Here is a 26,925-nt window from a genome sequence, read left to right as displayed (position 1 = left end):
AATGTGGCTCTGCTTCATTATTCAGCTTATAACCAAAGCAAAAAACTGAAAAATGGAAGAGTTTATGTTCAGGAAGTCCTACTGAGGAGGGGTGAGAGGAGTTAAAGCTAGAAAAGAATCCAGGATCTCTGCTTGTGGCAAAACATTGGCTGGTTTTCTTATTGCTTTCCTTGCTGATCTCTGCTCCTGGTCTAGAAAACCCCTTCTGTCTTATCCAACACTATTTCCCATATTATAATGAAATTACTCAAAGAGATGTAAGTCAGGAATACCTTGGAGACCATGGCAGCTGTCCATGTACTAACCCATTATGCAGTGCATTTGAAAATCCTCCACTTTTTCCTTAAGTCCCATACCATTATGGGCAGCTATACTGAGACACTTTGGAGCTTGTTGTGTTAACTCTCATGACTTCCTCACATTCCCATTATGTTTATATTTGTGCATGCTGGGAAAGGCCACAGTTAAGCAAGGTGAATGGGTTAATGCCTAAGTAGAGGCAACAGCAGATGACTTCTTAGAATGTGAGGCAGGTGTGGATTCTGTTGCCCACAAGATGTCTGGGAGACATCAATGCTTGGTACCAGTCAGCCCAAGCTATCTGAATTCACCACCATGAGGAATGCCTCAAACATATCTACTTGGCTTCAGAAAAACAATTTTGGAGGGAATGTAACAAATTTAGGACCCAATCCTGCAGTTCTTCATCACATAATCTCTCTCCTGGATAGCACCAGGGCTACTTATATAGGGGCTGCAAGATCAGGTCTCTAGCGATTAAAGTGTGATGGGGACAAGTATTAAAACTGATCAGTGTGGAAAGGCTGGGAAATCAAAATACAACATAATTAAGGCAACGCAAACTGCAACTCCAGCAACCCCCTGTTCCACAAGCAAACAAGAAAAGGAGCGGTTAATGCGGCTTCAGGAGGACTTGGCAAGGAGGCCTGTTAAGCTGCTGAAGAGTGAGATATGGTGGAAGCTCTGTTGCTTTGGATGCTTAACTGACCGAACAATGTACTAGTAAAAGTACTGTGAGTAAAACTCCCACACTGGCACAGGAATGGCCTAAGGTGATTAAGAAAGAGAGGATTCCTAATTAATTTGTTTAATTTACTTTGGACAGATTGGATGGATGGATGTGTTGAGATGGCCATTAAACTTGCTGAAGGAGAAAAGGATTTTAAAAATAAATAAAAAAAGCAAGCCAAGGGCAATAGATTGGAAATCTCCCTTCCTCCACTTAGGTTGACATCTGGTGTAACCAGGAATGTCACTCCTTGGTGGCTGCTTGATATACCACATTGTATCACCAATACCGTAAAAACAACAAGGAGTCCTTGTGGCACCTTAGAGACTAACAAGCATAAATTTTCATGGCTAGAACCCACTTCATCAGATGCATGAAGTGGAAAATACAGGAGCAGGTATAAATACATGACAGGATGGGAGTTTCCTTACCAAGTGTGAGGTCAGTGTAAGGAGACAATTCACTTACCAGCAGGGTACCAAGGGAGGAAAGGTAACAGACAGTTGACAAGAAGGTGTGAGTAACAGTAGGGGGAAATTAGTATTGGGGGAAAATAGGTTTAGGTTTTGTAATGACCCAACTATTCTCAATCTTTATTCAGGCCTAATCTGATGGTATCCTGCTGTTAAGTGAATTGTCTCATTAGACTGACCTCACACTTGGTAAGGCAACTCCCATTCTTTCATGTATTTCTTACCTGCTCCTATATTTTCCACTTCATGCATCTGATGAAGTGGGTTCTAGCTCACGAAAGCTTATGCCCAAATAAATTTGTTAGTCTCTTAGGTGCTACAAGGACTCCTCATTGTTTTTGCTGATCCAGACTAACACTGCTACCACTCTGAAACCTGTCACCAATACCGTGTGATTAAACAGAACACATTCTTGGTAAGGTCTTCTCATTCCTTTGAATTAACAAGACTCCCCTATTGGCTGGAGTTTAATGAGCTAATGAAATGTTTCTTCCTTCAAGCGATCTAGTAATCTAGTACATTTGACAAAGTCTCCTGTGTCAAAAGAAAACATTCACTGTTTCATGCTGAGCTCTGTGACACTTACCAGAGATTATGGCTCTCCCATGAATGTGAACGGGCTGAATACAGTGACATTACCATTCATTTATAAGAGCCAACTGTTCTGTAAAATGACCCTTTCTCTGTGCTTCCCAAACTTGGAAAACTGCTCTTATGACTACAGTTACCAGTCTAACCACAGCCACCTGTTGACAGGTAGAGACAGCTGGATCTAAAATCTAGATTTCTTTTTAAGTTAACTGGTTGATGATGGGTTTCAAAGTAGCAGCCATGTTAGTCTGTATCCACAAAAAGAACAGGAGTACATGTGGCACTTTAGAGACTAACAGATTTATTTCAGCATAAGCTTTCGTGGGCTACAGCCCACTTCTTCAGATGCATCGAGTGGTGTGTGTGTTTCACTTTATGCATCTGACGAAGTGGGCTGTAGCCCACGAAAGCTTATGCTGAAATAAATTTTAATCTCTAAGGTGCCACAAGTACTCCTGTTCTTTTTTTGGTTGATGATGCTTAGTTTATGAAAACATTTCCTATCCATTTAAAGGGAGCACATATTGTAGACCAAGGTGCATCAAATCATGGTATTTTGAACTGTTAGTAACACAGGCCGTCATTATCCTTAGTGAAGGTGAGTGCAGATTCTATTGCAATGGAATTGCCTCAGCCAATCTGCATGGGGTGCTAGTCAGTTACTGACCCATAACTGTTCACTTATTTCACAATTATGCAGTTCCTTGCTTTGATTGGCTGAAGGAGTATAAAATGTGCATAATGACTGTAGTTATCTCCGTACTTCAGCTGGGGGCCATTACTAGCCCATTCAGAGTGGAGGGATAACTGTATAGTGATTATGTAAATCCCTTCATTCTGATTTATTACTTCCCCATCTATACAGCCACAGCAATAATGACTGAATTGGTGTCTCTCCCACTCTCCACTCATTCCAACCTAGTGCCTTCTAATATGGTTTAAAGGAGTCATTCCTAAGGGGGGATATGGGGAGAAGGTGATCCTCCTTAAGGAACATGGAGGAGGTTGGGATATCGAGTGGGGTGCTAAGATGGGCAAGGGACAGCATTAGATGCAGTCCTGTTTGTTGCAGACATCTGTATAGGGAGTTCTGAGGGCGGTAGCTAACTGAGCACTGGGGTTTAAAGGATGCAAAATATGTTCCAGTATAATAATGACTTCAAGGTACTCTTTGCTAATTCAGTAATAACCATATGCAGCACTGATAAACACCTGCAGCCTTCAGCTCTGAGTTTACTTAGCCCAAGATATGCTTATTACCTTGTAAACAGGAAGCACCCTTGAGTTATCATTTAAATAACAAATTGGTTAACAGTTGGTTCCGTCGTGTCTTTTAGATATTGAAATCTTGCAGTACAGTCACAGGTGGTGTGTGTGTGTGTGTGTGTGTGTGTGTGTGTGTGTTTTCCCCCCTTTAATTCTGCTGGGGTCTGGATTACACAGAGCTAAACTACTTTAACTGCAAAACTCTTCCTGCTGCGAATTCTTCTTCTGCTAGTGTCTTACTGATTAGTTTTCTCCTTTTGAAGAACTTGTTTGGTTTTGTCCCTAAAGTTGGGATACTCTGCTTTATCGTTTACACACAGAAGTTCTGAAAATTTTAATTATACAATAGTTTTAAAAAAGAAGAACAGGAGTACTTGTGGCACCTTAGAGACTAACAAATTTATTAGAGCATAAGCTTTCGTGGACTACAGCCCACTTCTTCGGATGCATCCGAAGAAGTGGGCTGTAGTCCACGAAAGCTTATGCTCTAATAAATTTGTTAGTCTCTAAGGTGCCACAAGTACTCCTGTTCTTCTTTTTGCGGATACAGACTAACACGGCTGTTACTCTGAAAATAGTTTTAAAAGTACTTTTACTTTTTGCTAAATGGCAACTTTTTTTTGCTAAGTTTCTCTCTTCCTCCCCCCCCCCTCCCCCCCCCGGGCCCCACTTTCTGGTGTTCCTGTGCCAGTTTTCATGAAGTCTGAGTTTTTTGCCATTGACTTTAAAGGGATCAAGATCAGGCCCTATGTCAAAAGCATAATAGGAGTTTCCTTAGTTCCAGAATGTGTCTGTCTTAGACCTAGAGCAATGCATTGTTCACAACCCGAGTCTGAAAGCTATGGAGGCTCAGTAAACCATGAAAGGAAGGTTTCAGAGTAGCAGCCGTGTTAGTCTGTATCCGCAAAAAGAACCGGAGTACTTGTGGCACCTTAGAGACTAACAAATTTAATTGAGCTTAAGCTTTTGTGGGCTACAGCCCACTTCTTCGGATGCATAGAAAGGAACATATATTGAGGCGATATATATATACATACAGAGAACATGGAAAGGTGGAAGAACACTGTGCTGTAGGGGTATGGAATTGGTTTCTCGCTCTACCTGAGTTTGGAGAGCTGGGTACAGGCACATACCATTACTTATGGTATTTAATTTCTTGTAAGTAACTGGCTGGTAGATCTTCATGCCTTTTAAACATTTTGCTAGAGATCTCTGGACCAAATTTTGCTCTTGTTGGCATAAATCCAGAATAACCTCTTCAATGAGCCTCTCTCATGGCAGTGCTGTCCTGGTTAACGACTCCATTCTGAAAACGCTTGTATATGAGTTGTCCTGCTGAGGTCAATGAAATGTTTATTCAGGTAACATTACTCCTGTAATTCTGCAGGTCTGGACCCTTGCAGTATATGACAGAGTTAACTGCAAAGTCATTAGGAGGTGTGGACTGGTTAATACTTAAAGCAGGGGTGGGCAAACTTTTTGGCCCGAGGGCCACATCTGCATATGGAAATTGTACAGTGGGCCATGAATGCTCATGAAATTGGGGGTTGGGGTGCGGGAGGCAGTGAGGGCTTCGGCTGGGGGGGGGTTCTGGGGCGGGTCTGGGGTTGGGGGTGCAGGAAGGTGCTCCAAGCTGGGACCAAGGGGTTCGGAGGGCAGGAAGGGGATCAGGTCTGGGGTAGGGGGTTGGGGCACAGGAGGGGGATCAGGGGTGCAGGCTCTGGGTGGCATTTACCTCAAACAGCTCTCAGAAGCAGCATCATGTCTCCCCCTCTGGCTGCTACACAGAGGTGCAGCCAGGAGGCTCTGTGTGCTGCCCCGTCTGCAAGCACCGCCCCTGCAGCTCCCATTGGCCACAGTTGCCAGTTAATGGGAGCTGGGGGGGCAGTGTGCGGAGCCCCTCGCTGCCCCACATGTAGGAGACGGAGGGGGGATATGCTGCTGCTTCCGGGAGCCGTGCAGAGCCCCAGCATGCACAGAGCGGGGCAAGCCTCCAACTCTGCTCCCTGGCTGGAGCTCAAGGGCCGGATTAAAACATTTGAAGGGCCGTAGTTTGCCCACCTCTGGCTTAAAGCATATGTTTAAATGCAAAAGCTTAGGTTAATTCAGCCTATTTTGGAACTGTGCCTTACGCAGTGTAAGCAAACAAAGTAACAATGTAACAAATCTTGTATCGTTTATGTGCATATTATAATTATGTCTATCTTACGCGAGAGGCAGTATGGTCTAGTCCCTGTGCATAGAACACTGGTAGGTATAGGAACTGTGAGCCCTGAGATCTATTCTCAGTTGTGCCAGTGACCTGTTGTGTAACCTTGGACAAGTAACTTCACCTCTCTTAGGGCTTGTCTACACTGACATTTTATAGCACTCTAACTTGCTGGATCACCCCCCCTGACTGCAGCAAGTCTGAGCGCTTTAAAGTGCTAGTGTAGACAGGCTCCAAGCGCTGGGAGGTAATCCCCTCGTGGAGGTGGATTACCAGGAGCGCTAGGAGAGCTCTCTCCCAGCGCTCACACACAACCACACTCGCACTTCAAAGCACTGCCGCGGGAGCGTTCCCGCAGCAGCGCTTTGAAGTTTCCAGTGTAGACAAACCCTTTGTCTCAGTTTTCCCTCCCATCTTTTGTCTATGTAGACAGTAAGTTCTTTGGGGAAGGGACTGTCTCAATGTGTTTGCACACAGTTGAGCACAACACACCCTTTGCTGCTACAATAATACAAATTACTTTTTTTTTTCCAAAGTGAAATGTGGTCTCTGTTACTTGTGCACAAAAAGTCTATTTTTTGTAAAATTGGAAAGATTGATTTTTCTCCAACTTTGCCTAACTTGATTTGATTTTACTTCAGCATTGTGTGTGCGCATGCATGTGCTGAGGACAAGCCAGGAAGTTTTAGTTAAAGAACTTTTCGAGAGTTTGGAGCATGTGAAAATGGGAGGTTGTCGTCACCCCTGAGTTGCCGTCTTAACAATAGCTTTTCCTGACCGTGAAAGCTCCAACAGTCAGAAATATACACTGCCAAAGGAACAATTGCAAGGACTCAGCAGATGTTGATTGTGTAATTTCTGTCATCGCCATTGTTATTTCAGTCTCAAGGCCATTTGGTAAAGGCGGGGGGGGGGGGGGAGAGGAGGAGGGGCAGATAGGTATTAGCAAGGGGGTCAAAGTGAACCTTGGAGCACTTGCCTGTAATGAGCTTTTTTGGTGGGGAGGGGAAAATCAATGATTGCCAAATGAAATATAGTACATCATTATAAGCAGCAGAGAGTGCAAGTTTCATTATCTGTGGAACACTGTTTGGTCTGAGATTGAGAACTGCTTATCCTGGACTTGTCTCCCAGTCCTTTTTTTTTTTTTTATTTCCCCCCATCCCCCGAATAATTTAAAGGCCATCCATATTTGATTCCTTAATATCCGTTCCACTTTCCCGAGCTGCTGTTGCTCTCTACTACACTCCTGCATTATCTCTACCATATCAGTCAAGACTTGCAGTGATGACCAATTTGCATTGCTGCCCTAGGAAAGAAATGGTAACCATTAGGGTTACCATATTTTGTGCCTCCAAATGGAGGACACTCCACGGGGCCCCGGCCCCGGCCCCGCCCACGCCCCCTCCCCAACTCCGCCCCCTCCCCAAAGTCTCCGCCCCCTCCCCTGCTTCCCGCGAATATTAAATTCGCGGGAAGCCTGAAGCTGGTAAGGGGGGGTGTGGGGGGAGCAGGCGCGGCCCAGGCTGGCCCCCCGGCGGCGCCAGCCTGGGTCGGCTCGGGCCCTGGGGTGCCAGCCCCGGCCGACCACCCCCAGCCCGCCCAGCACTGCCGGCCCCCGGCGGCCCAGCGCACCCCCCCCGCTATCCCGGACCGGCTCCCGGCCCCGCGGCCCAGCGCACCCCCTGGCGGCCCGGCCCCGCGACCCCGGACCGGCCCGCGGCCCCGCGCACCCCCGGCTCCCCGCCCAGCCCCGCGGCCCGGCGCACCCCCCCGCTACCCCGGACCGGCTCCCCGCCCGGCCCCGCGGCCCGGCGCACCCCCCCGCTACCCCGGACCGGCTCCCCGCCCGGCCCCGCACCCCGGCGCACCCCCCCCGCTACCCTGGACCGGCTCCCCGCCCGGCCCCGCGGCCAGGCGCACCCCCCCGCTACCCCGGACCGGCTCCCCGCCCGGCCCCGCGGCCCGGCGCACCCCCCCGCTACCCCGGCCCGGCTCGCGGCCCCGCGCACCCCCCCGCTACCCTGGCCCGGCTCGCGGCCCCGCGCACCCCCCCGCTACCCCGGCCCGCGGCCCGGCGCACCGCCCGGCTCCCGGCCCGGCACCGCGCCCCCGGCTCCCCGCCCGGCCCCGCGCCTGGCCCGGCACCATGCCCCCGGCCCCGCGACCCCGGCCCGGCCCCGCACCGGCCCGGCCAAAGAGGCCCCGCCCGAGCCCTCCATCCCTCCCTCCCGATTTTCCCGGACATGCCCGGCTTTTGGGGATTTCCCCCCGGACGGGGATTTGAACCCCCAAAAGCCGGACATGTCCGGGAAAATCCGGACGTATGGTAACCCTAGTAACCATGTTCTGTCTGATATGGGAGAGGCAGAATATCCCACATCAGCTATTAAGATGCAAAAGCGCTTCACTGCATAAGAGATGATTTAGAGGCTCTGTGGACGGAAGGAGATTTCCTTTCTCCCCTCCCTTCCCTGGTGTATATTTTATTGTAAGGCAGGCTAACAAAATATTACTTCTCCACATACACATAATGAAAAATCTCTTTATTCCTGCCAATTGCAGGCTGCATTGGGAAGAGAGGGGTCAAGGAACGGCATAACCCTAGCCTGAATAGAGACCAGGCTCTGTTTTAATTTTGTGAATCACTAACATTCCAGTCATGTTGCCATGGCTACACTGAAATTGTAACTCTGGGCCAACAGTGTAGGGTGATGCCAAGTCAATTGAGGATGTAAGAACCAGGAGACAAAAATAGCTTTTGGCCTGATAGGTGCACAGGTAAGAGCCAGGGTGGCCAAATGTGGTTCCCAGGAGCGCTATGGTAAAGCCTGTGCCGTATCTTTAGTACAGAGGTGCAGCTCATGTGCCACCTTGCTCCAATCACCAGGAAGCTGCCTAGATCACAGTGGGTCATGTGACTCCTACAGGCTAACGGAAAAACTAGTGTTTGTAATCTACTCTGCATTCAGGGCTGCCAGATGTCCTGAAGTTTGAGACATTTATACAGCTGACAGCCTGGTAATGCCTGTCTGTAACCCAGCTGAGATCTCATGCCTGTAGCTGGACTGCAGGGACGAGGACTTCTGCTGCTTGTCTAGGGTTACCATATTTCAGCAAGCAAAAAAGAGGACGGGAGGAGCCCCGTCCCTGTCCTGCCCCTGCCCCTTCCACCTTGCCACCTGCTATAGCCACAGCTGTCAAGTTTTGTGCAGCTCCGTGTTCTACTCCACCACTGCTTGGGACAGGACACGTTGACTTTCAACTGAAGTTTCTGTGAAAATTAGCTCACTAATCTGCACAAAAGTCTCATGGAGTTGCACAGTTCTTGGCAGCCTTGCAAATTAGAAATGGCCTTCAGGCTGTTAGCAAGTTGCTAACATGGCCCTCAGTTTGGCCTTGGCTGGGGCGTGGGGACTGGACAAAGCCCCTGAAAATGTATTGTTGGGAACAATCCAACTTTGATCTGGAATGGACTAGTTGCCTCATTGGGTCTTTTCCATCTCTAACTCCTGTGGACATTTTACAGTAGTGCAAGCACAGGAGTGTTGTGTTTTTTTGTTTTTTTTGTAACTTCACAATGATTATTTACCCATAGCACATGGAAAAACCTCTTCCAAGGTTGTTTCAGCGAGAGCACTGAGCAAAATAACTCCTGGGAAGCAGAACTTGACAATAAACAGTAGCTGCCATTTATTTTTCTGTTCCTTTCCTTCTGTTTATCAGAACCTAGTGCACTAATGGCTCTGAGTCCCGTTTTCATTTATACAAAGAACACTGCTTTGTCAGCTTTGGGATATGCAGAGTGACAGCCTTTGCAAGAGATTGCTATTTTCAGTTCAGTCTCCTGTACTCTTTGCATTGCAGCAGCACTCCGGCCTCTGTGACCTAGCTCCTTTGGGAGCCTCTTTGCTTGTTTGCTTGCTTCTTCCAAACCAGGCATATCCCTGACAGTGTTGTTTGGTGCCTGTGGCCCTGGTGGAGGGAAATATAAGCCTGCGCTTGTACCTCTTACAGTGCAGGGGTGTGGCATGACTAGATCTTCCTCAACAGGAGCACATGCTTTGCATACCACTGATCCTGTTCAGTGTAGGAATGTCTGTGGTACAGCAGTGTGTCTTGCACTGTGGTTTTTCCGTACAGTATATGCAAACACTTGGAATCTAAAGAATTCCAACCCTGGTTATCAGGTATCTGCTATCATGGCTAAGCAACAGCTAAAGGCAAGTTGTAGACCTGAAAATACTGAAACAGCAGAAAGGAATTATTTAGCATAACAAAATGGAGGTTTTTCTGACTCCAATTCATTTGCAGGCTATCCCTGGCATTATTAATGGGTTTTCCCCCCTCTTCTCTCACCTGCTCACAAAGGGTATGGAGCCGCATACCTAAAAAGTGCTTTTAGCTATGACATGTAGTGTGCAGATCTCTGATTCAGGCCATATGTCTCAAGCCCACCATGGTGGTAATATTGCTCTTCTGCCTCCCCAGGAAAGCATCCAGAATTTGGACTTTCCTTCCTGGCGCAGAGATTCTCTTCTATACCTCCGTCTTCCCAGACTGATTGTTGCAATTCTTAACTTGCTAGCATGCCAAATTGTTTGAGTACTAGCCAGCAAATTATACAAAATCCAGAAGCTAATGTTCTGACTGGTGTAAAAGAAGTTCCCATCAGGTAACCCTCATTTCATCCTACTCTTTGAAAACACCAAAACCAAAATACCTAATCTCCACCCACCTACACCCCTCCTCTCCCTATATATATAATTTTAATTAGTACAGAAGTTAAGGTAAGAAGCACCCACTCTGGGTTTGTGAGGCAGGGCTGCCCATTGGGGGGGGGGAGCAAGTGGGGCAATTTGCCCCAGACCCCACAGCGGCCCCCACGAGAATATAAGTGTTCTATAGTATTGCAACTTTTTTTTAATGGAAGGGGCCCCCGAAATTGCTTTGCCCCAGGCCTCCTGAATCCTCTGGGCAGCCCCGTTGGGAGGCCCTATGTGAAGAAAATCACCAAAGACCCACTTGGTTCCCTGCTGTTTGGTTTGTCAGGCTCCACTCCGAACTCCTATTGCACTTGTAATCTCAAGCACTTTCCACTCAAGCTGTTGCAATCACCCACTTTTCTGAAGCTTGGTAGCTTCTGGTGACCTATATGCATCAGGAAGCCAGGAGTAGAGCCAGAGCACAACTTCCTAAATGGAGAAAGGAGGAGGGCAGTTAAGGCATTACTTCTCCCTCATGGCATGCAGGCACTATGGTCAGATGGGATCACAGCCAGGAATGACCCTTTGGCTGGCCCTGGATCTGAGTATAAGAGTGATACAGGGCTCCTTGAAAAGAGGGTCCTGTTAATTGTGCAGGAGCCCATAAAGCCAGGGCCAGCAGTGCCTTGCAACTCTAATATGTGAGCTGTTAACTAAGGGATATTAACATTATTGTTTCCTCCCTTCCTCTTCAAGCTCAGTCTGTTACAAAGGGAAACTGATTAGAATCCTGCTCAGTTTCCCCCTGCAGCCAGCTCTGTGTATTAGAGACCTTGACTCAAAAAGGAAAGTGAATAATTCTAACCTGTTAACCCATTACTAGCTCTTTAGACTCTGCACTTGCCGAAAAGATGGGGCATGAGGAAGAGACTTATGCAAAAGATGGGTAGGGCTGCATTTGGCTGTAATTCTGTTTTCTGGGCATCACACCTTCAGAGGTAAGCGAGGGTCACCCCATCCCCATTACCCAGCCCACTTACTTATACCCATGACTGTCTCTACTTCCTATAGGGGTGTTAGACCCTCACCACTTATCGACTGTTTCCTGATCCCGCCCACCGGTTACCCACCCCTCATTGGGGACATTGCAGTCTGTATATACTATGTGTGCTGCCCAACCCCAAAACACCAACATACCCCTACTCTCTGTATGTTACCCCCTATGACCAATAACTGACGCTTCAAACTTTCTGTATCATTTATTTTTTAAATATTCTCTAATAAAATTTAAATCTGTGCCCTCTGGGGGAATTCAAGAAGGAGGATCTACTGTGACAGACCTACTGTCTCTCTCATGGAGATATTGGCTCTTTTCCTCTTTTTTAATTCTGCTAAAATAAAAGTAATATGGTGGGAAAGTCCACATTTTGCTCTTCATGGGCCTGAGGCAACTGCCACTATAGGAGTCACTGTTTAGCTGTTAATGCACTAGCTTCTCGATAGCCATTAACTACTGACCTCAGGAATAGAACTATGCAAAATAATTCTCTGTGAAAACAGACCCCATTCAAAACTAGCCTGACTTCATGTTTTATTACTGATTCAAACCCCAGACCAGGTTGGTAGAAATATTGGCTAGGGGTTTACAAACCTTTTAGTTTGCAAAGCTTACACGATTTTGAAGCAGTTAGGATCTGGAGCTAGGAGAAACTTGGTGGCGCCAACAGAATTTGGTGTAGAGATTTTTGAGTTAATTTGAACCCTAAACTTTACATTCAGGGTGGGTGGAAGCAGTGAGGGGACATGAACCCACCCATGTGGATCAAAACCAGATAAAATGCGTGCATGAACCCGTCTCTATGAGAACCCAGCATGCTTTACAAAACTCTCTCTAATCAGGAAAAGTCTCTTTTCTTGTTTAACTGAAGATGTATTTATTTTAACTGACCATAGAATAAGTGGTGATTTGATTATCTGTAGAAAGCATACGGTGTATTCAAGTTTCTGTGCATACATAAGTGACCATAAAAATACAGCATAGAGTCTGCAGTGAGCAGTAAATTAACAGCACTTGTACTCAAGCACCATCTTGACAACTATTTCTAAGGGCCAGATCTTGCAAATGTTTAGAACAAGCAGGACCGGCTCCAAGTTTTTTGCTGCCCCAAGCAAAAAAAATTTCACGGCCCTGCCCCAACTCCACCCCTTCCCCGCCCCATTCCAACCCCTTCCCCAAATCCCCGGCCCCGCCTCCTCCCCCGGGTGCGCCGCATTTCCCCTTCTACTCTTCCCTCCCAGGCTTGCCTGGGAGGGAGTAGAAGCAGAGCGGCGGCATGCTCGGGGGAGGAGGGGGGAGGAGGTGGCGGTGAACTGGGGGGGGGAGTGGTACCTCTGGCCCCCCCAGGTTACTTCCTGTGGCCCTCCCGCGCCCCCCCACCGAAGCTCACCTCCTCTCCGCCTGCTCCCCTGAGCGCGCCGCCGCCCCTCCGCTTCTCCCCCCTCCCTCCCAGGTTTGCCGCAAAACAGCTGATTTGCGCTGCAAGCGGGGAGGGCCACAGGAAGTAACCCAGGGGGGCAGGGGCAGAGGAACCGCCCCCCACCGCCGCAGCTCACCTCTGCTCCGCCTGCTCCCTGAGTGCGCCGCCGCCGCTCCGCTTCTCCCCCCTCCTCCCAGGCTTGCCGCATGAATCAGCTGTTTTGCGGCAAACCTGGGAGGGAGGCGGGAGAAGCGGAGCGGCGGCGGCGCGCTCAGGAAGCAGGCGCAGCGGAGGTGAGCTGCGGCGGTGGGGGGCGGTTCCTCTGCCCCTGCCCCCCCGGGTTACTTCCTGTGGCCCTCCCCGCGCCCCCACACCGCTGCAGCTCACCTCCGCTTAGGGCCGGCTCCCAGCTTTTTGCTCCCCAAGCAAAAAAAAAAATAAAAATGAAAAAGGAGCCGGAGTGCTACCCCTTGGAAAATGCCTCCTCAAGCACATGCTTGGAGCGCTCATGCCTAGAGCCGGCTCTGAGTACAAGGCATGGTGCCTATAACCATTAGTAGTTCTGCTAACTGGTAAGTAAGCATTGTGCTATCTGGTAATCGTTCACTGGATCAGACCTTAATACATGGGCAGATTAAAGGCACTCTTAAACAGCTGTCAGTGAAATGTGGACTTCATTCCAACCAAATGTTTCTTTTGCATAAACTTGCAAATGTTCATTACATTTTTAAAATTTTTCTGTTTTTTTTTTTCGTTTTAGGATCCTGCAGGTATCTTTGAACTGGTGGAACTTGTTGGCAATGGAACATATGGGCAAGTCTATAAGGTAAGGTCTCTGAATGTGTCTGCAGCAATTATGATTTCCTGGTACATAAGTTTACATATTAGAACGCTCAGTGCTTATCTACATTACCCTAGATCTGTTTCAGAGCTGAACAGAAACTAGAAGCCTTCTTTATGAACTTCAACTTCTTTCAGTACCTGTATTTGATCTTCCTTCTCGAACTTCATTACAATGAAGTTCCTAGTTCTGAAATTGTTCTTGGAAACTGTCTTTTGATTATTAGTTTTTATTTCCCCTTATTTTCATTCTTTCCTGAATGTGTTCAGTGGGCAGCAATCTAGATGGTGCAGTAGTTTAATACATTAGCCTGTCACTTCTAGAGAGCGGAATTTGGAAGTAGATTGGTTGACAAATGAAATGAGTTTGGTTTTAATTTAGTTGCCCATCCACATTGCAGAACTAGGATACAATCTGACTCATTCTGCCAATCTGTACTTAGCAAAGGGCCACTGCAAGAAAGGAACTTCAAAGTCTGGAAGCTTCGTTTAAAATGCTTCTTAATATTGGAAATGGTTCTCAACCAGAGCCCTGGAAACTTTGGATATTTCTTTGAAATCTATACACAGTTCTTATAGATGACTCTGACATCTATAATGAGCAAATCATAACCCGAGATTCAGAATTTGGATCTCAGCTTGTTTGGGTTTCTTTAAGGTTGGTCTTAAATATACTTATTGCATGGTGTGACAGAGGGTTAAAAATCACTGAAAGTTGTTTTCAAATTCTACATGGGACTATGCTAACTATTCTAGTTCTACCCTATGATAATAGTCGCTCTGGTTCAACTTTTCTAACAAGGGCTTGTTTACACTTACCGGGGGATCCACGCGCAGCAATCGATGCATCAGCGGTTGATTTAGTGGGTTTGGGAAGTCCTGCTAAATCGACTGCAGATCACTCTCCCGTCGACTACTGTACTCCACTGGATCGAGAAGAGTGCAGGGAGTCGACGGGAGACGTCTCCCATCAACAATGCATAGTGTGGACCCCGTGGTAAATAGATCTACGCTACGTCGACTTGAGTTACGTTATTCACGTAACTCGAATTGCATAGCTTAGATCAACTTTTCCCTTTAGTGTAGACAAGACCTAAGTGTACACACCCAATTTATACACAAAATCTGTATTTGCAGGTGCAGCTCAGAACAAAGTTAGTGAATCTGTGTGAACAAATTCACTTTTGATTGTGCAAATAAGAAGTTGTCTTTTTTGGGGGGGGGGGAAGAGGGAGCACACTCCCAATCAGTCACTTGGAAAACATGGAACTTACTGTCATGCACTGGCATACACCAAGCTTCCCCCAAATCAAGAGAGGAAGGGAGGAAAAGTTTGTTTTAAAAGCTGTCAGGAAATATTTGTTCTGAATTCTGGCTTCCACATCATCCCATTGCTGTAGGCTAATCCCTTTAATCAGATGATAGAATTTAAATGAGTTGAGGATGAACTGAAACTTCTGGAGTTAAAAGTGTGTGGATTTCTAAACAGGAATAAATACAAACTTTAGCAAGGTTATATTCTGGTGATTCTTCCTCTTTGCTATTTTTTTTTTTTTTTTTGGATGGTGTTTTTGCATTAAATTGAGGATGATATGCTGTTTTTATTTCCATTGTTCTTCCTGAATCATCAAGGCCAAGAGCATTAGTTTGATGCTGAAACTGTTTTTTTCAGCTGGTAAAATAAGTGTAGAGATTGACCTTATTTTAACATGTGCATATTTCTAACAAGCAGTGGAAACTGTGACTATAACATCCCTTCAAAAGCTTAATGCTTGTATGGAAAAGCAGAGAAACTGCACATACTTTACACTCTTCTTTACACAGTTCTGTTTGTGTTTCCTGTCCTGTCAAAATACTTGATTTTTAAAGAGTCTAGTTATCTGAAGCAGAAAACTCTAAAATTATTCACTTACCCCCAGAAAACTAAGAGATTTTGATCATTTCAGAGTGTGGCCCTTTTTCACTTCTGCACACAGCATCTCACTAACTGTTTGCAATCAGAGTGCTCAGATTAGTTAAAATCAAAATGATGCAGAACGCTTCACATGGTTTCATTGCAAACAAGGTGGTGGTCTTCGAAGAGAATATTTATGCTCAAACCAAAACTACAGGCCTAAATATCTACAGGCTAGAAAGAAATTTGCATCCAAATATGAACTCTCTGGCTTGGTCACCCATCTAGTTTAGACTGAGATTTTCTTTTCACTTTGGTTTCATACATTTCAAGGCGAGAAGGGACCCCTGTGATCATCTAGCCTGACCTCCTGTATATCACAGGCCATAGAACTTCCCCAAAAGAATTCTTTTTGAATTAGAGCATATCTTTTTTTTTTCTTTTTTTTTTTTTTTTTTAAATCAAGACTTTTTTTTTTTAAATTGCCAGTCATGGAGAATCCACCACGATCCTTGGTAAATTGTTCCAATGGTTAATTACCCGAATTACACTTGAACTCAAGCCTCAAAACAAAATGTAAGCGATGTGAACCAGAGTAACTGTTAGTATGAAGCATAACTGACTGTTAATGGTGTTGCTCCTCGACAGTTGGGGAGAAATAAGATCTTGATGGCCATTCCATCAAAATCTCCTTGGGAAAATGTCTTTTGCAGCTGGACAAAGAAACAGATCACTAGAAGATGTCCAAAGTTGCTTTGACCCTTTTGCTCCCTCTAAATTATTTTCTGGAGATGCCACTATGCAGGAATAATCTGCCGCAGCTTGTATACCTAATTTGGTGTAATGTAGATTAGAACCCATGTAATCACCCTCAAGGTTGACTTCTTTAGAAAAAAATCATATGCTCTAGTCCCCTATGGCCTGTGTTATACAAGAAGTCCGACTAGGCGATCACCTTCACCATTCTGGCCTAGGAATCTATGCAATGTCTGAATTCAATTGAATTCTGGTAGCTTTGGAGTAACTCCCATTAACTCCCCGAATTCAGCCCTGTGCAATAGTCACAGCAGTGTAAACTTGGAATAGCAGGATTTGGCCCACATTTCCAAATGCAAGCCAATGATGGATGCATGGTTCACTGCAGCTCAATGCATTTTTGTGCTCCGTGCAGGTAGTTAGGGGTGAGCAGATGGCAGGATTTTGATTCCATGAAGTCTCATGAGGGTTGTTCAATTGTTTCTGTCTAGTTTGTAAAACTAGCTGGCCTGAACCTGAAATATTTCTGAACTGCGCATGTCTAATGGACACACTAATACAGGTTGTACTGCTAGTTGAGCAAAATAGATTTTCAAATTTGCCAATACTTATCTGAATCTGAACACTCCTTTTTACACCCAAAACAGAAATTCTGCTTGGCTCTCATAGTTATTACTACTATATCTGTAGCCTCTCGTCCCCCCTATAGTTTGTACATATTTTGACTGTAAGGCCTGGTCTACTCTAGGAAATTTGGTTGGTGTAACACCATTGCTCAGGGGTGTGAAAAATCTATACCCTTTAATTACACAGTTAAACCAACCTAACCCGCGGTGTAGACAGTAGTAGTTCGATGGGCGATTTCTTCTGTTGACCTAGCTTCTGCCTCTCAGGGAGGTGGATTACTTATGCTCATGGGAGAAGCCCTCCCATCAGCATTGGTAGTGTCTTCGCTAAAGCACTACAATGGCACTGCTGCAGTGCTTTATGTGTAGACAAGCCCAGAGCCTTAATACTGGATCCCAAAAGGCATCTCATGGTAGCACCCTCTCTCTCGCTTGCTGGAATAGGATCTCCTTTTTGTCTTGCTCCATGTGCCTGATGTGTAAATCCATTCTAACCAGGCCTTGCAGTTCTGTGGTTCCATTGCATAAATAGAAAATGATTAAAAAAAATAAACATTCAAATAAAACATGTTTTAAAGGGAGCACCTGTTTTGTGCACTTCAATTAGTGGAGACTATTGACCTTGTTAAAATAAATAGCAGAAGTAGGGGTGATTTTTCCCTTGCTGTAGGTCAGACAATGGAGCGCTTGTACTCACTATGGAGTGCTTGTATGAATAGCCCAAGGGGTCTGCTCCTGTGAGTAAGTGCTTGCCATCATCAGTAAGTATTCCTTAGGCTTGCCCTTTATCATCTGACACCCAACCGATAACGCATCTCATAATCCAAAGGGGTTGTGAACTGGCTTATTTATCTGCTTGATCACACGAGGCCATATTCTGCGCTAGGGACCAAATTCTGCCATTGAATTCAGTACTTACACCCTTACACCAGAAGAGAATTTGGCTGTAATTGAAACACCTATTGAGATTGCTGAGTGCTATGCAAAGGGTAGGATACAGTACAGAATGTTTGAGGCAGAATTTTGTATTCTGGTGGCTGGAGTAAGGGAATGGGGGATCGGGAGATTGTGGGAGCTTGGCATAGGCGTAGTTTGACTTCTATATTGGCGGGGCGGGGGGAAGCTCCAGTCAGGCCAATGGAGCCGTGCATGGGGGAGGGGTGGGAATTCCGCACCTGCCCAAGGCTTGCAGTTTGCGGGGGGCAACGCCCCTCTGACCCCTTTCCCCGCAAACTACGCCCAGGGAGCTTGTTGAAAGTCAATTAACCTCTCCCTGGCTCCAACTACCCCTCTGTAAAATGAGATTGACCATGCTTACCAGCCTTTGGAACGTGCTCGGAGAAGATGGCATGTAAGTGCAAAGGATGTTCGTTCTCTTGGTGGGAGGTTCTCATTTTGGATTGTTGGAGGTTCAGTGAAACAGGGCTGCAGCTTGACTATGCCGGAGCAAACTGAATTTAATAGCTGACTGTCAAACAGCCAAAAACCTATTCACGAGGACATTTCTAATCACCAAAATAATCACATTTTAAAATCACTTCCCAGGATTACATTGTTTAAAAAAATAATAAAAATCTGTGGCTGCAGCCATTGACTCTACCTATCCTGAGGCTCTGTACCAACCCAGCAAGGGCTCAGGACAGAGGATTTGTATGTGATGTGTTAGTTTGAAATTAATAGTTGACACATAAGTATTGTGGATTTGTAACCCGCTCAGCATTTGAGATCTTGAATCTCTGTCATTTGCATTCACGTAAGGAATTGTTGGTTGTTTGATCCCCAACCTTTTTGACAAGTGTTTCATTGTACAGTATGCCTGGAATAGAGTAAATCTTAAGGCGTGCTTCCTCCTTACAAAGGAAAGCAAGGAGTTTGTGAGAGAGAAAATAAAGGAGTTGATGGAATCTATTATGCATCTGATTTCCCACCTGATCAGCCCCTAAAAGCTTAAATCTCCACCTGATTAGTGGATGCTTTCTAGTTTCCTGCCATAGGGCCCGGTCCTGTGACATGCTGGGCACCTCATGAAAGGGCTGAGTGGCCTAAACTCTGCTGATTTCAACTGAATTTTCTGGCTGCATTAGAGAATCGCCCCCAACTCCCTCTTTTCAGTTGTGAGGGGCAGGGGGGAGAGGGGAAACAAATAAAACCAAAGTAAAATAAAACAATGCATAACAATTCTTAGAACCAGTCTCAGCTGCTACTTTATGCACTACTGTAATACTGTTAAAAGGCCTCAACTGAGATCAGGGCCACATTATGCTAGGTGCTGTACAATCACATTGTAAGAGACAGTCCCTGCCTCAAAGAGCTAAATAAACAGGACTGATGAAGAGCGGTAGGTGAAACAAGTTAAATGGCTTGCTCAGGGTGTCACAGCAGATTGATTGCAGAGCCAGGACTTGAACCCCAGGTCTACAAATATTTAGGCTAGCACTCGACCAAACATATTGTAGGCCCAATATGTTGGCCACCGTTGCCTCACTCATGTAGTGCTTTTTACACAGGGCTTGTTTTGCACTGGTGCAGATTCCTGGTATGTGCTGACCTCTTTTCAAACAGCACAGAGCGCCCATTAGGCCACTAGCGAAGGAGAAGTTGTAATGACAACCGCTGGGGCCTGCTGTCAAGGGCCAGAATAAACTAGGGGTCAGTCTCCCCTTGATCTCAAGGGAGCTGGTTCTGACTGACAGGGACTGCAGGGTTTGCAGTGGAGTGCAAAACCCCTTCATTTGCATTAATAAAGCAGCTAGTCAGAGTGTTCTGATGACTGAATGCTGTAACAATCTTGACACAGCGAGGGCTCGGAGGATTGACATTTCTTACTAGAGCAAGAATATGAACAGTCAAAGCAGTTGCAATAAAAAGTGTTGCTAAAGGAGCTCTTTTCCACACTCCGTCGTTCTTTGTTTCCCACTGTTTGTGTGGGTGAGCGTGACTCTGGGGGAAGTAACAAAAATCTTACCAAAGTGCTTCAGATATTAGCAATTTCCCCATCAACCAGCCCAAGACGGCCACACGCAAATAAGAATTCCTGAACTATTAGCGCACTACACTTTCTAGCTTGCGTAGGTCCAATATGACATTGCTGTGAAATGTCTTTCCCTATCCATATTGTGTGAGATGGGCACAGCGTGATAGAAAACATTAATTGCCAACAAATTTCATAGGCATAATTACTAGAATACCATTCTTGGTGATTGCAGTTGGCGCTCAGTGGAATTGATGAACAGTCTTTCATCATTCAAAATTACTGGACAACTAGAAGGGTAATGATGCAAAGCCACTTTTAAGTCACATGGCTCTCACCCTTAGATTGCTATACAATAAAAAAAAAAATAGACGATCGATCTACATCCATTGTAACTATGGAAGCAGATCCCCGCTTGAGCTACACTATCTCAACAAGACCACTGGGAGGAATTGTACCTTATGGAGAGACAGTACTCTGGTAGACCAATGGCAGGCGTTTGCCACATCCGCTTCCTGCCCCTTTGGGAAAAGCCTGTTCCACCAGGAAGTGGTAGCAGGGATCAGTTTGTGAACTCAAGAGCAAAACCCTTGCTCGGGGGCACAAGCTAGGGCAGGAAGCTCCATGAACAACAGCCCCACCATGGAGTACCCATGTAAGTCACAGTCTGGTCCTAAAAGTTACCTATATACAAGGATCACCAAAATATAAAATATATATATATATAATAATCATAGAACTGGAAGGGACCCCAAAAGGTCATCAAGTCCAGCCCCCTGCCTTCACTAGCGGGACCAAGTACTGATTTTGCCCCAGATCCCTGGGTGGCTCCCTCAAGGATTGAATTTACAACCCTGGGTTTAGCAGGCCAATGCTCAAACCACTGAGCTATCCCTTCTCCCTGAATGATAGATTAGTAATAAGGATTTTTCTAGTCATGTATCTCTCTCCTAACTGCAACAGGCCACTGGAAGCTCTCGGCTACAAATAATATCTGGGGGGCGGGGGTGTCAGTAAATCCTCATGCACTGCATCTCTCTCTCTCTGTGGTGGTGGTCGTTTTAATGAGAAACCACTTTGGTAATGGTTGATCGCTTCAATTGAACTGGAAGAGCTTCTTTATTTTTCTAATTCTGTGTCTAATGGAACAGATTTTAGAATAATTTTGAGAGAGGGAACTACCTAGTTAAGATGAGGTTATTGTTTTGTGTTTAATTCTGTCATCTTGAATACATGAATACAATTAATCGGTCTTAAAATAATCAGCCATTGACTCATTGTTTGTCTGCTTACATTTCTACATTCAGTCAACTATGTGCTACGATAATGGAAACACCTTTGGAGAGTTCTATATTATTTGAAATATTTGATCTCCTATACAATGCTTTGACGATTTAAGGTGAGCAAACATATTAATTGGAACTGGTGAAAATTATAGGCAACAATTTTTCTTACCTGTGGAAAGTAGGAGAAATTATTTAACCTTGAGGAGTGTTCACTTCATAGACTATTCCCCTTGTACATCACACCACTATCTTCTGTATAACTAACATTTCTGCATTGCATTGCCTTTTTGTGGTCTCTGCTGTCCAGCTTAGAACTCCCTTCCCCACTGCTGTACTACATAACTAGACCACGTGGAGGTTGGGAGGAGCATGCAGAGGTTGAAATGTTGTCCACCCCTTTTATTCTGGGATGCGCTCTCTCTCTCTCTCTCTCTCTCTCTCTCTTTTTTTTTTTTTATCCTGAAATAATGCTATTCCTTCTTCCACCTATCAGTTGCCAAGTAACTCTAAGAACAATACCCATATGACTTGTAGCTTTTAGATCTCATAACACTCTAATTTAGAAGACAGAATAAACCGTGTAATGGCTTAGTGATTAGATGGCATTTACCAGCTAATTAAACAATCAATAGTTAGGGTGTAATTATAGACTTATTCCACAGCACAGTAGTTTGTACCCTGCAAGATAAAGCAATGCTAAAGTTCTAAATGTAGGGCAAAATCCCCAGTGCCCTAAAGACTGCAGCATTTGGCCCAGAATATAAACACTGTAAAGCCCCTGGAGTGGATAACATACAAGCAGAACTAGTTTAAAGTGGTGGAGAGGCACCCGATGTAACTTTTGGAGTCTGGAAGATGGCCCAAGACTGGGGGACAGTCCCTGATGGTTCCTATTCTTCAAAAGAAGGCCCGATGGTTTGTGAAAACTAGGGCACATCTCATTTTTGACATGCCTTTGCAAAATACTGCTGCACCTCATCTTGAAGAGGATTGTACCCAAGATAGAGAACTTTTTGGCTGAAGAACAAACCAGGTTTAGACCCGAAGAGGTACAGTTGAGCAAATATTCAATCTGCGTGAGCTATATCAGACGGTGTTGGAGAATGATGGGAAGGTGGTCCATGACTTCACAGATTTTGCCAAGGCATTCAATAGTGTATGGCACAAACCTCTTTGGGTAATTCTGGAGGTGGCTGGAGCTAGTGCAAATGTAATAAGACTGATACAAATCTTGAAAGATGCACAATGGCTTTGGTGTTTTGTGGGGCATGAGTGGAGTAGTTTCACCTGAGAATAAGTGTCAGGCAGGGCTGCATGCCATCACCAACTATCTTCAAGAATTATATTGCAGAAATCTTAAGAGGAGTCACTGATGGAAAGCTACAGGATAATGTACCAAAGATTAGTCATCTGTGCTTCACTGATGACATTAATCTGATTAGACTGTTGTAAGGAGAGGTTCAAAAATTGCTAGAATGAGTAGTGGTGGAAGCAGAGAATTTCAGTGTAAGGATATCATATGAAAAGACAAAGGCAATGGTTACATAAGTCTGTTGAAAAGGCAAAGATATTCCTCCCCAAATCTGATGAGGCCATGGAGTGTGAGCGCTTCAAATACCTGGGTAGCATGCTTACAAGGGATGCTAAACATCACATAGAGATCTCACAGAATTGGACTTGTGACCACTGCTCTAGGACACAGCCACATTTAGCGAAGTTAAAGTATTACTTGGAAGTGTAAGATGAAATTGCTATAGTCTCGTCTTCAGCATTGTGCTATATGTGAGATGTGGATGCTAAGGAAACAGAACATTCAGAGGCTTGCTACCTTTGAATTTAAACACTACAGGCAATGGCTACACATTAGCTATACCTTGTGCACAACACTAACGAAGTAATCGCCCAAATTTACAACATAACCAGAGTCATACCTGACATCAAGACAATCAGACAAAAACCCCTTGAGTCTGTGGCACGTGAGGGTCAGATGAGCAGAGGAAGATTGCTGAATCAACTTTTGCAGGGATTAACACTGGGGCAGGGGACATCCCCGGTGAGTGTGGCTCTGTGATGTAGCTCCCTGGATGGAATGAAGTACTGCATGCTTCTCAAGGCTGTGTGAAGACCACAAAATGTTGAAGATTGCTGGGCAATGACTCCTGTGTGTTGTATCTCTTGTTCATGGTGATGTGACTTTATAGTGCTTTGCACTATGAGAAAGATAACTAAGTACTATCCTCCTAAATGTATTCGGGTAGAATAGAGATACTCTTATTTCTATAAATCACATGTGCATATGTAAACTAGAATTCTGTATAACAAACAGTTAAGTTTACTCAGACTTCTTTACTGTGTTTTTTTGGTAGGGCTAGGTATGTTACAGCAGCCTTTAGCTTTCAAGGGTCTGATTTGTTTGCCTCTTGATCCTGCATGACAAACCTTTTTGAATGAGACTCTCCCATGCAGAAAATGTGTCCTCCCCCTCTTCAGTGGCACATGTAGAGGGCTCTTGGCTGGTCCAGGGATCTACATGGTAGGATACTGCAGGCAGTGGGTGAGCCAGGGAAGAAGTGGGCAGGTCAGAGGGAAGCACACTACTGACCACCTGCACCCTGTGGAGGTTCCCCCACAAATGCCATGCAGCCTGAGGTGGTTGCTTATTGTTCTTGGGATGCATAGTAAAATAGTGTACAAATTTCCTTTTTTTTCTATCTTGCTACAGGAAAGCACATCTGAGTGCAAAAATGGAGTTATGCATCTGCCCCACCATATACAGTGGATGCCAGCTATTGTCAGTCCTGATTATTGACATCTTTTAGTTATTAGCAACCCTTTGCTGGCAACCAGTCCTGTCTTGTTTTAATGTTAATGAGATTCAGATATTAGCAACTGTCATGGTTTTTTTTCTTTCTGTGTAGCCTTGTGGGCCCCCAGTGCCTCCATTCCCCACGGAAAGCTCTGGAATCTGGGTTGCAGCTTCCCTCCCACTCTTCAGCCAGGGCCGGTTCCAGGCACCAGCCTGACAAGCAGGTGCTTGGGGCGGCCGCTCCGGAGAGGGGCGGCACGTCCAGCTATTCGGCGGCAATTTGGCGGACGGTCCCTCACTCCAGCTCGGAGTGAAGGACCTCCTGCCGAATTGCCGCCGCAGATCGCGATCGTGGCTTTTTTTTTTTTTTTTTTGGCTGCTTGGGGCGGCCAAAACCCTGGAGCCGGCCCTGTCTGCAGCACCAGGACTCCTGTTACCTCTTGTGTAGGCAGCAGGTCCCCAGCCGCGGGGCCACCCTGTGCTGCTGTCCTGGGCATGGGAAGAGAGGCTACAGGCAGGGGCAGCATGCTGGATGGCAGCTTTCCATGGGGACCAGGAGTGTTGGGGGTAGGGAGCCTATGGGAAGGCACAATACATCTCCCTGTGCTCTTCAGTGTGCACCTTGCCCTGGCACCAGGGGCCCAGGCTCGGAGCATCCCTATGCTTCTTTTGCTGGCTGCTGCCACGTAGGCCAGGAAAGCTAAACCCTAGCTTTTTTTTCCTCCTTGCAGCAGCCCGGCAAACCTGCCTTCCACATATTTGCAACCTTGGGATAATGGTAACTCGTTTCTGGGACCTGAGAGGCTGCTAATAAGCAGAATCCACTGTATGCAACTTATGTTGAGATAATTCCTTTCAAACATGCTACTCTTTTATACCAGGTCTTTACCAAACTACAGTGCTCAGCCCCAGGAAATCCATGGGACTACTTACAGTAGTAATGCTAAGCACGTATGTTAGTGTTTACCCTACGACTTAGGCTGAGTGGTAGTTACTCCTCTGTTCAGCCATTTGCTCTCTATATTGCTGTTGTATGTAGGCAAATGGCATCCCACTCATCCACAACAATACAATCTTTGAATTTAGTTAATTGGAAGTGTCTTTAGAATGATCTTTCTGTCTAGATTATCATCTGTGGCTATGTTAAAGGTTTCTAATACAGAAGCCCCCTGAATGCCTATCTACAGGAATAGGAAACGTGTCTTATAGGAATGGATATCCAATGGAAAGGGTTATTTTTAAAATGATTTGAGTGATACAATATCCATTCACTTTGATTAGACACTCAGAGGAGGCTGTCTTTAAAATACCAACAATTATAGCCTTCTTATTTATCACTTGTTTGTTAAAAAGGTGTGCATGGCTCTCTACAGAACAAGCAAAAGGTCCTAATCCAAGGTGCGTTCAATCTGCCACAGACATAACACAAATGGTTCTGACTAAACCAAGTGGTGAGGGACCAGGGTTACAAGAGTTAGATTATGAGTTGTGCTTGGATTACAATCCTATCTTTAGTTCCTCTTTAGATTTTAGATCAGAGTTAGAAAACTACATGAAAGAGAAAGACACGTCTTTATACTTGTTCTCTGTAGTGCACCTAGAGTGGGTATGTGTGTATGTGTGTGTGTGTATATATTTATGTTGATATTGTGTGTGGTCAATAGTTTTTGCTGATTAATCACTGATCCTTTAACTGAATGGAAAAAGAGTTATTGTACAGCACAAAATTATGCTGACCCAAGGGGACTCTGTGTGTGTGTGTGTGTGTGTGTGTGTGTGCGTGCATTTGGCCCAGTCTAAATTTACTTTGGCAGGTTGTATCTTTAAGTAAATGAAGTACTTGAAGTTAGCATCCAGCAGAGTTCTGGAAGGATCTAGACTTCCAGTAACTTCTACGGTAGTGCTCAGCTCAAACCATAGAGAATGCCATGGGAACAGGGCATAAACCCAGTAATATTTTGCCTAAATCTGGAGCTGGCCCAATGAACTGGGATAACTAAGGGCCTACAGCTTTCAAGCACCATTGTTGGTGTGCTCATTTACACATCAATACCCAGAATGCCCTGCTGGCTCACAGCTATTTCACGGTAGTGCTTTGTGAATTTAATTGAGTGGCTGAATGCTGTTTCTGTAGCAAGTGGATTTGCTAAAGGTTGTTTTGAGATATTTTCTTCAACATTTTATGGAGGGAAGCAAATAACTAGGGTTGCAATGCTAAGTTGTGTTAGATGTTTAGCCTGTCAATCATGCAGCACTGAGGGAAGCCAGGTTATTACTGAAAGTTTCTTCCTACATTGGACTAGGGATTGTTCTCCTGGGGACTGTGGAACAGACATTGCAGATTCCTGAGCTTGTTGTTAGCTGATACCCGGAGAGTTCAAGCAAGTAATGCAAGACAAGGACGGCATTAATTGTTTTAATAATAGTTGCTTTATTATCTCTCTGTCTGAAAGACTGATGGTCAACAGTTTGGTGATTAATCACTGATTCTTTAGCTGAGTGGAAAAAGAGTTACTGTAAAGCACAAAATTATTATGACCCAAGGGGATTGTTATTGAAAAGAATGAATCCTAGTTTATACACAGAGCTTTCATATCTGAAAACTAACTGCTGTGACTTGTCTGGGAGACTGGGTTAAATATTTAAAAGAAAGAAACACACACACAACCCCTCCCCCCCATATGCATTGCATACTTGCTCAGCTAACAGTGTTGGTCCCTTCTTGTCTGTTCACCATACAGACTGCTATATTTGAGTTACCAGAAACTCCTGATCAAGATTTTAAAGGTGAATAATTAGGTATGATGTGAATTATCACTGTTAACATTGTAATAGTGTCTAGAGGCCCCAATGTCCTGGGCTGTATACAAACACATAGTAAAACAAGCACCTTGCTCAAAGGAGCTGACATCTAATTTTCAGACAAGATATAACAAGTGCATTTTGCAAACAATAGGAAGGAGGCTGAAGGGAAGGTAACTCTGACAAGATCAC

At 45.3% G+C, this 26,925-nt stretch overlaps 1 protein-coding gene across 9 annotated transcripts in view; it reads left to right on the top strand.

Moving 5' to 3' along the window:
- Positions 1-26,925, top strand: part of TNIK (TRAF2 and NCK interacting kinase) — a 313,537-nt gene that overhangs the window by 38,907 nt on the left and 247,705 nt on the right. For all 9 annotated transcript variants that reach the window (XM_054040025.1, XM_054040031.1, XM_054040026.1 and 6 more), the window contains exon 2: positions 13,513-13,578. In XM_054040025.1, coding sequence (XP_053896000.1) covers positions 13,513-13,578 — 66 coding nt within the window. The remainder of the gene's footprint in view (positions 1-13,512; positions 13,579-26,925) is intronic.

This window comes from Malaclemys terrapin, chromosome 9, assembly GCF_027887155.1.
Source record: "Malaclemys terrapin pileata isolate rMalTer1 chromosome 9, rMalTer1.hap1, whole genome shotgun sequence".
Classification (NCBI taxonomy): domain Eukaryota; kingdom Metazoa; phylum Chordata; order Testudines; family Emydidae; genus Malaclemys; species Malaclemys terrapin.
This window is presented reverse-complemented; position numbering and strand designations above follow the sequence as displayed.